The sequence below is a fragment of the Ostrea edulis genome, chromosome 5, assembly GCF_947568905.1.
Source record: "Ostrea edulis chromosome 5, xbOstEdul1.1, whole genome shotgun sequence".
NCBI classification, from domain to species: Eukaryota; Metazoa; Mollusca; class Bivalvia; order Ostreida; family Ostreidae; genus Ostrea; species Ostrea edulis.
Genome location: NC_079168.1, coordinates 13,288,044 through 13,300,751, shown reverse-complemented (window position 1 = coordinate 13,300,751; position 12,708 = coordinate 13,288,044). Strand labels below are relative to the sequence as shown.

At 35.3% G+C, this 12,708-nt stretch overlaps 1 protein-coding gene across 3 annotated transcripts in view; it reads left to right on the top strand.

Annotated features, from left to right (window-relative positions):
* Positions 1–12,708, top strand: part of LOC125649650 (transient receptor potential cation channel subfamily M member 1-like) — a 119,654-nt gene that overhangs the window by 25,523 nt on the left and 81,423 nt on the right. For all 3 annotated transcript variants that reach the window (XM_048877321.2, XM_048877320.2, XM_048877322.2), the window contains one exon: positions 456–572. In XM_048877321.2, the coding sequence (XP_048733278.2) occupies positions 474–572 (99 nt within the window). In that variant the 5' untranslated portion in view covers positions 456–473. The remainder of the gene's footprint in view (positions 1–455; positions 573–12,708) is intronic.

The following is a 12,708-nucleotide window of genomic DNA, read 5'->3' as shown; positions in this document are numbered from 1 at the left end:
ATCATAAAATGGGATATAATAACGAGGCTATTCGTGTTTGGGTGAGTATGTGTGTACCACTAAGCTTGCAGACACTCTACTAGGCCACATGTTTTTCTCAATAGAATTGATACTTCACCTGTAGTTTTGTTATGAAGAGAGGAAGAAAGAACCATATTGATTTTGCAGCCATAAGGTCAAAGGTCAAGGTCACTATGGAACTTCATAGGTAGAGGTTGTAGACACTCATTGCCAAGAGATATGCCCCACCTTGCAGGGCTCTTGTTTTCTATGATTTTCTTAATGACAATTTACAATACTAAACATTTTTGTCATCTTTAAACAAATTATAGACGGCCAATTTATGTTGAAAGTTTTTTTTGTTTGTTTTTTGTTTTTGTTGTTGTTGTTTGTATTAGTGTAGTAACAACAAATAAAAGTGTTTGTAATTTTTTTTTTTCATTTTTGCATGGTAGATATGGTAGTGGGTAGAAATGGACTTCAGCAGGCGACTGGCTGCCCTTAGGGCCAACAAGGGCAGTCGTCCAGAGGACTGTGATTCCTTCTCCCTGGGGAGACAGATTAGCAACTCAGTGAGTAGCCAGTTATGTCCCTTGTTTTACTGGAACTCATATCCTGCACTGCAAACCTATCACATTGTCTCTCCGTGTATGTCTGGTCTGGGTGTCGAGGGATCACATTCATTTTGGAAATGAAAAAAATAATGCTGATATTTGGGTAAAAATAGTTGGAATGAGAATGAATTTTTAATACTATACCAGGGAAGATGCCTTGATATTAAACCAATAATATGTCTCCGTTGGGAACAAGATAGTTCCGAAGTGATTTACTGTTAACACTGTCTCAAGGAGGATGTATTCAAATTGATATTAAAAGCAATGATACATTTCAGCTGGGAACAAGTCGAGAGTTCAGAATGGGTTATTGTTCACACTAAACCAGGCAAGATGCATTTATATTAAACTAATGATATATTTCAGATGGCATCAAGATTAAGAGTGAATCTTCTAGCAATTAATTCTTGAATTTATAATCAGAACACAGGATTGTAATTATTTTTTGATGATTCTCTTATTGTAGACCATCATTCTCATTTTCTCTACATAATAAAATCAGAGTTACATTTTGATAAGAATGAAGGTTGAAAATGTTTTTTTCCCCATCATGAAGAGTTTAACAAATATATCTGAAGAAGTACTTTTTTAGCTCACCTGACCCATAGGCTCAAACGAACTTTTTTGTTCAAAATTAATGTCTGTTGTCTGATGTTTTTCCAATAATATTTTATTTTTTTATCTCTAGAACCACATGGCTAATTCTAACCAAATTTAAAGACAGTAATCTTTTTTAAAGGAGATTGTGTTGGATATTCAATCAACTTAAATCATGCATGTTGTAGATTGAAGTACGTTCAAATCCAAGGCTTCCCATGCAGGGTCCTCACAGGGCAAAGCCACTTCGAGGGTTTAATTTATTACATTATATATACTGGTAGAGAAAATCTTCCTTTCGAGAACCAATATGTCAGAAGGATGCTTTTAGTTTAATTGATATGGAAGTGTCCTCTAATGATGGCCCAGAATGTAGGTTTACAATGGAAGTTTACAGATTTACACTTTTATATCGAGTCGAAGCAATGTGAATCAGGTGAGCATTGTGACCCATTGGCCTCTTATAAACCTGCATTATGTACTCACACAAGCAAGATTTCTGCATAGGTTATGCAGTACGTAACACAATATATATAAATATACACATGGTCCTGTCAATACATAAGTTTCTTTGCACTTTACATCATACTGTTTAACATTTATCATTTAGCAAGTCTTCTCCATATTATGGTTTATGCCTATGAATATGATTTAGAATTACTAAAACCTTCTTGAGAAAATATTAATCTGTGATCATTCTTGCATGAAGTGAAATCTTACTTGAAGGTATAATATCAGTTGCACACATGAATTCACCTATAATTCTGTTTCATATTAATGAAACCATAATACAGTATGATGCAATATATATTTTTAATTTATTACATATTTTTAAATACTTATTTTGATATATTTTTAGAGCATTATTTTCTTATTCACACACACACACACACAAATAATTTTTGAAAGTTTCATTAAATGCATTTGTCATGAACATTCATTTTCTTTCAAATAACTAAGTTAATTATTTGGAGATGCATTCTGTTGAATTATTTATAAAGTGAAAGTGTTGATTGAATTATTACTTTTTTTTTAACTATCATTTGTAAATCATTATCAGAAAATATAAATGTAAGGACCATGTCCCAAAACTTGTAAGATATTATGCATTAAAGGATATTAAATCTGAATAAAATGAAACATTAAGTAAAATCGTAATAGAGCTTAAGAAAAATGTCTGTATATGAAATACATAATAAAAAAACTCAAATCACATGTATGAATATATATAGCATCATGATTTGTATTTCATGGCTGTAAGCATTGGGTACCTGCAGATCGTTGCCGATTCCCTGTGATAATAATAGTATATAGTGCTGCTGGCGCCTTTCTTTTACAATGTACTAATGAATACATTCCTGTTCATGGGACGTTGGTAATGAAATTTTGGGGGGATGTTTTACATATACAGGGACAAAATGTAAGTTACTGGAGTCTTTTTTGTAATTATCTAAAACTACTGGAATCAAAATTTATTGTAGATATAATCATTTTTCTTATGTTTTTTATTTGTTTATCTTGAAGAAATACTAGAGACTAATAAAGACTAATAGATTTATTATTATAATTTTGGAAGTTGGTTTATTCAGTAGTGACTATAGGGGTAACATAACTCTGCACATGTTAGAAGGCAACAACCATGTGTACCAGAGATATATAATGAGCGACAGGTGTACAATACGGCCCATATTTCGTACATTTTTAGCTGTTATTCTTTCTCGGGAAGGATTGTCTTAAATTCTTTAAAATGAAACATTAGGTTGGGATGGATGTCAGTATTTTCAGGGGAAGTGTATATTTTGACAGGTTCATGTGTTTTTGTTTGCAAAGAGAAGGGGAATTAGAAAAAGAAGAGAAATGACCGAAGAACCAAAATTTCTTGTACCCATAATATCAGATCATGTTAAGAATTACTAATATGGTAGATATTCAAGGAATAAATGTTGTGTTTGTTGGTAATTTTGAAGGTATGAAAACAAAGAAGTTGACTTTTGAACTGCATGCATGCCCACTAGGATGAGGGTAAAACTAGTGAAAATAAAACAGGGGAAAACTTTTCCTTGCATGCAGTATTGTGTAAAATTAGATCTAAAGAAAATCATTTAATGCAATTCAGTGAGGAAATTTAACTTATGTGATGTTCCAGTGTTAGAAACATTGTCAAGGAGACTGCTGATGTTTTTGTTTGAGGCAGGCAAAACCCAACACCAACTGAAATGACGCAATAAAGATATACAGTTACAGAAAGAAAAAAATATATATAGTGGGTCAGGAGACTAGTAAACATTGTGTATATCAATTTGGCATCATATTATGCAAGCTGACCCCCTATTCCCGAAAGATACAAAGTCTTGATGATGGGAAACAAAACATAAAATGCCACAAAAAAAGCTGCCTGTCCCCAGAAAAGGTGGGTATAGAAGTAAGAGCTATAGTAATCACTACAAACATGAGAGTTTCCATGGTGAAATTTAAGTTTGAGTTGTTTTTTTTGAATCATAGTATTATGCTCTTTTTAAAGACACTTGCTACAAACAATAGAAAAAAAAGAAGGATGAAATGAAAACTAAATTTATTATTTAATAAGTAAAATTTATATAGAGTTATATATGTAGGGGCATATATTTCAACTTTTGAAAATCATAGAAAATTTTACAAGTCCTTTCTTTTATTTTTTTTGGAGGATTCATTACAGCCAAACTAATTAAACCAAAAAATATATATCAACACATGCATCCATTTTTGTTTGTTTGTATCAAAAGTTTGCTAATAAGTAACTTACATCCAGGTTTATCCATGTCGACATACAAGAATTATCATATAGATTTTCTGATTATTCGGTATCAATGACTGTATCCAAGTTAATTTCATTGCTTGCCTTCCATGAATACATTCTTACACATTACCCGCGATCATCATTAGCTGTACTGAGTATCAGTGTTTGGGAATACATTTCATCCTCAATTACTAATTTGTCATGAATGCCAATGAACTTGGAAGATTTTTTCCCCCCCTTACACTATTGGAAGGTAATGATTTTCTGGGCTCATACTTTAGGTGACAAATGGAATCCAGTGAAGTTGTAGAAAAAAAAGGCTGTCCATCTGTCCTGTAATTAGTGTTAGGAGACCATTGCCCCCTGTTGGAATTTAAAGCATGGCATGATGAGGTTAGCACTAAGAATGATAGCTTACTTTGTGGTTGACTTAGTTGACAGGAAGTAAATGTAAGCTTTATGTTTAAGATAAACTGAGATGACAAATCAATGGCAGCATATTAGAAAGCTCCAAACTTAAAAGAGAACTATGCATCCTTAATATGCTGCTTCGAAGATTCAGGACCGCTGAGGCAGACACTAACTTGGACTGCAGTAGCCTGCACTGGGCTGTTGTTAGTATTCATTTCTACTAGCCCTGTTACTTAAATCCACTTTGTCCTCTCATGTATTTTTGTCCCCCACCGCAACGCGGAAGGGGACATAGAAATACCAGTGTCCGTGCATCTGTCTGTCCGTCCCACTTCACTTTGTGGACACAACTCCTCAGAAACCGCTCAACGGATTTTGTTCATATTTTGTGGGATTGTTAGTCACCATGTCTAGTTGATCCTATAATGCCGCCACTTTTTATTCGACAATTTTTACAGGAGTTATGGGACTTTGTTGAATTTGTACATGCTACACTATAGGATCACTTTGTGGACGCTGCTTCTCAGAAACTGCTCAATGGATTTTGTTCAAATTTTGTAGGATTATTAGTCACCGTATGTGACTTACTTGACTTAATTCCTTCTCTCCTCGTGGAGAATAGGGCCATGAACAAGTCCTCTCCATTTACTTCTATCCTGGGCTGATCTTGCTGCCTCTGTCCATGACCCAAAACCTAGTTCTTTCCTCTCTCTTTCTATTGTTCTTCTCCACGTTTCCTTCAGTCTTCCTCTCTTTCTTTTTCCTTCTGGTGTCCAACTAAGGGCTACATATGGGTGTGTTCTTTTATCCATCCGTAGCACATGTCCAATCCACTGCCATCTGCGTGTTTTTATCATAGTGCTGATCTTTGCTACTCCTGCTATCTCTCTAACTGCTACATTTGATATTTTCATTGGCCAGTAGATCTTTAAGATTTTCCTAAGACATTTGTGCTGGAAGGTATCTACAAGTTTTTCATCCCCTTTTGTCATTTTCCAGGTCTCGCTGCCATACAATAACACAGCTATTACAGACCCTGAAACGTGCTACTACACCAGTTGCACGGTACGGTTCGGTACGCTTTATGAACGATACGGTTCGTTTTCTGAACGGTACGGTTCGTTTCTTGAACGGTATGGTTCGTTTCTTGTACGGTACGGTACGCTTCTTGAACGGTACGGTTCGCTTCTTGCTCGGTACGGTTTGCTAAAAATAGCTACACGCTTTGTGAACGGTTTTCACGTTTTATTAATGAGGTGGAAGTGGCCTGAACGCTTTGACTTCGTATAAATTGTACGTTTTGATAGTTTGTTTTCACTCGATCGGTCTTATTCGGCTCTTTGATTATCGGCTGCAGGATTTGTGGTTGTGTTAGAATGTGCACATGGGGAAATGAGACGTTATTTTTGATTGCTTCGATGGAATAATTCCATATTGATAACGTACATAAAAGTTATGAATAAAAGTTTTTAGAATTTGCTTAAGTCTAAGTCTTAATGGTTGTTATTACGTTTCAATTTGTTTTTCATTTCTCATCAGACATTTATTAATCTACGATTTTATAAAAAGTTGTTACATGAACTGCTCCCCGACATGGGCGTGCGTAAGTGTAGAAACAAAGCGTATTAAGTTTCCGGATATAAATTACAGTGCCTAAATTGGAAAAGTTTTTAAGAAGAAGTGAATTTTGTTTTGAATACACTAAAGTCGCAAATGACACAATGATTATTTTCTGCACTTCACATTTATTGTGATTTATCATCGGCATTATGAAAGATCCAGGATATCTGCACGTGAAGTTTGTACGTCCTTTTTTGTCAGCATTCAGTCATTCATAATTAATAATGTTAGATATCTGTTGCATTTGTCTTTGAATCAAATAAAATGATGATAATACATATATATTCCTATCCTTTATCATGCGAAGTCCGATTTTCATTTCCCTGACTTTATTTTTGATCACTGAAAATTGAATTAAAAAAAATTAACAGAAAAGTAAGGCAAGTGTATAGTTTGCAATAAGAATGTTTCATATACCTTTTCTATATATTGTTGAAATACTTGAAAATGCTGAAATGAATAATTTTTTGCGGCCGATTTGATGCTTTGCATCAATTTAACTTGTTTACATTCTTTTACACATGTATGTATCTATTTATTTCTCTGTCGATGTAATTAAAAATTGTTTATTAGTGTATATAATAAATCCGCCAATCTACATCTATCTATATGGGTCGTTATCAATGTAGAAGAGAAAAAGATATGTCAAAATTATTGCTAATAAAGTAATGAAAATATTACAGTGTAGAACGTGACAATTTTTCTAATCGGTCTAGAAATTTCTCATATGATTCAGACACTGTACGTAGGAAAGTACATATTGAATACATTAACGCTACAAATATCAATTTCATCTTCTTACGGCAAGCCCTGTGCCATACGTGTAGTAGCATTATCAGGGACGTCGACGTCCCTGATTATATGAAGAAATTAAATAGGCTACTTGTAAGTACTATTACAGTATTGTAGTTAACTTCACCCTTGAATTTAAAAGAATTGATTGAAACAGAAATTCCGTTAAAACAACGAAATGCCCCTTGGTTCACTCTTTAAAAGTCTGCAAGTGAAATATACATCCACAGTACACAGGACTGGCTGCAGAAGCATGCATGCAAAATCCGTGCAGTGATCTGACGTCTATTTCTGTTAACAGTTCACAGTATAAAACGAATTCTTATGCATAATTCAGTCAAAACTTGGGTACTTGTTGATAACATACATACACATATATGCACTGAAACAATGTGACATTTACGGAAAGTAATTTAAAAAAAAAAAGAATATCAAAGATGTTTTAAGCATCTCGGTGATTTTCACAGTTGATAACCCAGCTTCGTGATGTTTGAGGATAATGCTTCGAATAGCCAGCGATAGTCTACGACCTTCTTTCCCATCGGGCGTCATTGTGAAAATAATATACTGTGGCTGAAAAAGTGGGTCACGTGACATAAATTGCACGCTTTCTGCACGGTACGGTACGCTTTCGAGCTTTTGGGGGCGGGGTTTGCATAATATTATCCTGCACGCTTTCTGAACGGCACGGTTCGTTTCTTGAACGGTACGGTTCGTTTCTTGCACGGTACGGTACGCTTCTTGAACGGTATGGTTCGTTTTTTGCACGGTACGGTACGTTTCTTGAACGGTACGGTTCGTTTCTTGCACGGAACGGTTCGGTTCGTTTTTAAGGTGTAGTAGCACGTTTCAGGGTCTGTACATTTGAGCTGAAGAGCTTCATTTTTGTTTTTCTGTTGAGTTGGTTATTGCTCCAGATCTTGCGTAGCTTATGGAATGCTACTCTTGCATGGCCAATTCTTCTTCTTATATCTTCATTAGTACCTCCTGTCTTGATTACTGTTGCTCTGAGGTAAATGAACTCATCCACATCATTTATGTTGTTCCCATTGATGGTTATTGGTGTGATGTTTGCAGCATTTAGACGCATAACTTTGGTTTTTCCTGTATTGATTTTTAAACCTGTTATAGCTGCATATCTGTTTAGAGAGTTCAGTTTTTGTTGTATTTGATCTTTGCTGCTGGATAATAAAGCGATGTCGTCTGCAAAATCTAGATCGTCTAATTTTGTTGTCATATTCCATCTTATGCCTGAGTTGTTATCTGATGTTGTCTTTTTCATTATCCAGTCAACTACCAGGAGGAACAAGAAACCCGACATGTTTCATCCTTGTTTGACACCAGATTTAACATTAAACCATTCTGTTGTACCATTCCCATCGACAACTGCGCATTCACTGTCTTCAAACATTAATTTAACCATACTGATTATTACGTCTGGTATTCCATAAGATTTCATGATCTTCCAAAGGGTTTCCCTGTGTACGCTGTCGAAGGCTTTTTCAAAATCGATGAAGCATAGATAGAGGTTGGAGTTCCATTCTATAGCTTGTTCTAGAATATTATGTAGGACAAATATCTGTTCCGTAGTGCCTCTTCCTGCCCTGAATCCAGCTTGTTCCATTCTCAAATGTCTGTCTACACCAAGTACAATTCATTTTATTATTATTTTCCCCATTATTTTGGCAGTTGTTGCTATTAGTGTGATTCCTCTCCAATTTCCACAGTTTGTCAGGTCACCTTTCTTTGCTAACTTTATTATAAGTCCCCTTCTCCAATCTTTGGGAGCTTTTCCAGTTGTCCAGACAATGTTGTATAGTTTGTGTAGTTCCTTGACAGTTGTTTCTATGTCTGATTTCAATATTTCTACAGTGATGTTATCTACACCTGGGGCTTTGCCTAATTTCATTTCTTTCAATGCTCTCCTTATCTCATCTTCTGTTGGTGGACCTGTTTCTATGTCTAATTCGATGGACTCCCCTGTTAGTATTTCAGCAGGATCAATAGGGTCTGGTCTATTTAACACTTCGCTGAAGTGTTCCATCCATCTTTTTCTTATATCTTCCTCTTTAGTCAAGAGATTTCCTTCCTTGTTTTTTACTGCCTCAACAGTTTTTGGACATTCGTTGCACAATAATTTGGTTACATCATATACAGTTTTCATGTTTCCGATGTTTGCTGCCTCCTGTGCCTCATTCGCCATGTCGTCTACCCATTGTCGTTTGTCTTTTCTAAAACTTCTTTTCACCTCCTTGTCTTTGTCCCCATACTTTTCTTTTAGTCTAGCTCTTAATCTCTCTGATCTTGCACTTTCTACTTTGCCCTTTAGAACTCGCCTCTCTTCTACCTTTTTCCAACTGCCCTGGCTTATCCATTCCTGGTTTTTTCTTTTTCTATACCCAAGTACGTTCATGGCAGTTTCATTATATGCAGTTTTAATGTTGTTCCATCTTTCCTCTATATCATCGGGATTGGGACCTATGGTGTTGTCTTCACTGAGTGCATTAAATCTATTCCTCAGTTCTATTTGGAATTGTTTCCGAACTTCTGGTACCTTAAGTTTGCATGTCTCGAATCTTGTTGAAGATGTTGGTTTCTTTCCTATTTTGTGCAGTTTAAGCATTACTTTTGTGATGACTAAATTGTGGTCAGATCCGACATCTGCACCTCGGTGTGCTCTGACATCCAACACAGATCTTTTAAAGCGCCCATTGACTGCTACATGGTCTATCTGGTTCTTGTGTTGACCATTTGGTGAAGTCCATGTCTGCTTGTGTATGTCTTTATGTTTAAACATTGTTGTAGATATTGCCAAGTTGTTGATGGCACAAAATGATGCAAATCTTTCTCCATTGTCGTTCTTTCTGAGTGTAAACCATACTTTCCAACAATTCCATCCTCTCCTTCCTGTTTGTTACCTACTTTTGCATTAATATCGCCAGTTAGAATTATAATATCATGGCGTGGAGTGTTGTCTATGACTCCCTGTAGTTGTTCGTAAAAATTATCTTTTGATTCCTCGTCTGCATCATTGGTAGGTGCATACACTTGTATTAATGTTGTTTTTATATAGTTTGACCAGAACCTGGCAGTTATGATGCGGTCGTTAATGGGTGCCCATTCGTATAATGTCTTAATGGCTTTCTCCTTTGATATAGCAATAGCAATAGCAACTCCATTACTGTGATGGTTATCTTTCCTTCCAGAAGTCACCGTATGTAGTTGATCATATTGCGCCGTCATTTTGATTTGACAAATTTTAGAGAAGTTATGGGACTTTTGTGTTTCAACTTATTTTGCGGCGGTGGGGGACATGACTACGTGTAGCAATCTTGTCAAAATTGAAATTTGTTTTGTATAATAACATTTGACTTCTGTAGAAATCCCAGCCATTAGAATAGATGTACTATATTTATCAAGATTCATACACACAGTGTTCACAACTGTAGCGCATTCATGAGGAAATGGCTATTGATCATACACACCTTGTTCACAACTGTAGCGCATTCATGAGGAAATGGCTATTGATCATACACACCTTGTTCACAACTGTAGCGCATTCATGAGGAAATGGCTATCATTGCAATTTGTAGAGATGTCAAAGGTTTCTTCCATTACATATATTAGAAACCCAGGCACCTATGACATGTATATTATTTGGTTTTAACATGATTGCTCTGCTGTTAAGCAGTCTGGTTTGGGGACTTGGGTATATATTGGACACACTTTTTTTGGTTAAGTGTCGGATCAGGATAGTAAGGCTGTGAAGTTAGAGATACTCAACATCTTGGCGGTCACCATCTGACACCCATGGTTGATTTTTAAGTATCAGAGCAATTAATTTAGGGAGGAAATCAATTGGGAGTATCTAATAGTGCTGAACAGTGCAGGGAAAACTAAAGATAGCCGTAAGATTGATAGGTAATTTTAATAGAGTGTTTAATTTAGTTATAAAGTGGAGGCTGTTCTTGAGATCTTAATTATCAAAATAAATCATGGAAAGATTTAATTGCTAGTGCATAAGATTTAAATGTTATTCTTATAAGCTATCTTTGAGTGAATTTGAACAGTGTCATCAGTTTTGAAAGTGAAGCCTGTATTTATATGTAAAATGGGGCATCTCCTTGCAGCACACATCATTAAAAAATAGAAATATTTGGTAATGAGTTCACACCCCATGTAATTATAGGTAATGCATATCATTTGTCTTCCATCATTTGACTTGCAAATTTAAGATGCTTTTATTTTAGATAAATGAGTTTGTTGTTTTTATTTTGCATGTTATTCTATCTTGTACAAGATATCTCATGCTTTGTATCATCTGATGCTTTTGTGTGTGGGTAACGATTTCTCATTGACAAGCTTTCCCAGATTTTCATTATTAAAAACACTGTCACTGTGGTGCGCATAAACAGTCTTTAAAATTGTTGTGTCCAGAACGGTAGGAAGCCGTAAACACTTGCCTGTCATTTTTGTTTGTTTGTTTGGACCATAACTTTGTCTTTTGACGTAGGGCCTTTGATATTTGGTATGTAGTTGTATCATGATAAGACAATGTGTCACATATCATTTTTGGCGACCTCTGACCATGACCTTTTATGTAAAGGTCAATGAATAGATTGTTAGGGCATTTATTTTGGTCTGGACCATAACTTTTTTGTTTTTTGACATAGGCCTTTGATATTTGGTATGTGCATGGGTATACCATGATAAGACAGTACTAGTGTGTCGCGTGCCATCTTTGATGTGTCTGGACCATAAATTTTTTGTTTTTTGACATAGACCTTTGATCTTTGGTTTGTTGGTAAGTTTAATTTACTACCGTATGTTCACAACACTGTTCTTTGGTTGAAGCAATTATACATATAAGTAACCGTTATGTACTGTGACTCTTGATTTTCCACTATAAATTTTTTTTTTTTTTTTTTATATATATAAAAACTATGGATAATGGAAGGAGAGACATTAGTTTTAGCATGCTAAAACAATTCTTCCTAGTTTTCAATTGATTTGACACTAATTGAAAAATTAGAAATGTGTAATTAAGAAATTGATTAATAAACGTTATTAAAGTCATCAGTATGGACAGAAGTTACACAGTCTGCAGAAATGGCATGAATCATTTTTGATTGAAATGAAGAGGAATTTGATAAGCTTTGGTGTATTCAGATACTCCTGGGCATGGTATACATGTTTATTTAGTTCTAGTGCTCAAAGTAAAACAAAGACATGTAGTCATTTATGTTGTTTTATATTCATGCAGGAATGAAATGATAGTCCCACTGAGCATAAAATGATTCATGGAACAAAGAAATAATATCTAGTGAAAATTGAGATGAAATATCACCAAATATTAAGTTCTCAGTAAACGACAACCTCTCTATAGAATCAAAACATTTCATTTAAATAAGTTTCTTTTTAGCTCACCTGAGCTGAAAGCTCAAGTGAGCTTTTCTGATCACCCGTATTCCGGCGTCCGTCCGTCTGTCCGTCCGTCTGTAAACTTTTCACATTTTCAACTTCTTCTCAACAACCACTGGGCCAATTTCAACCAAAGTTGGCACAAAACATCCTTAGGTAAAGGAAATTCTAAATTGTTAAAATAAAGGGCCAGGCCACCTTCCAAGGGGAGATAATCAAGAAAAGGTAAAAATAGGGTAGGGTCATTAAAAAATCTTCTTCTCAAGAACCACTGGGCCAGAAAAGATGAAATTTATAGATAAGCTTTATTAGGTCACCTGAATTCATTCAAGTGACCTATTGCTATCTGTTTTTGTCCGTCGTCGTGCGTTAACATTTGAACATTTTCAGTTTCTTCTCTGAAACCCCTGAACCAATTTCAACCAATTTTGGCATATAGCATCTGTGGGTGGAGGGGAACAAAAATTGTGAAATTCG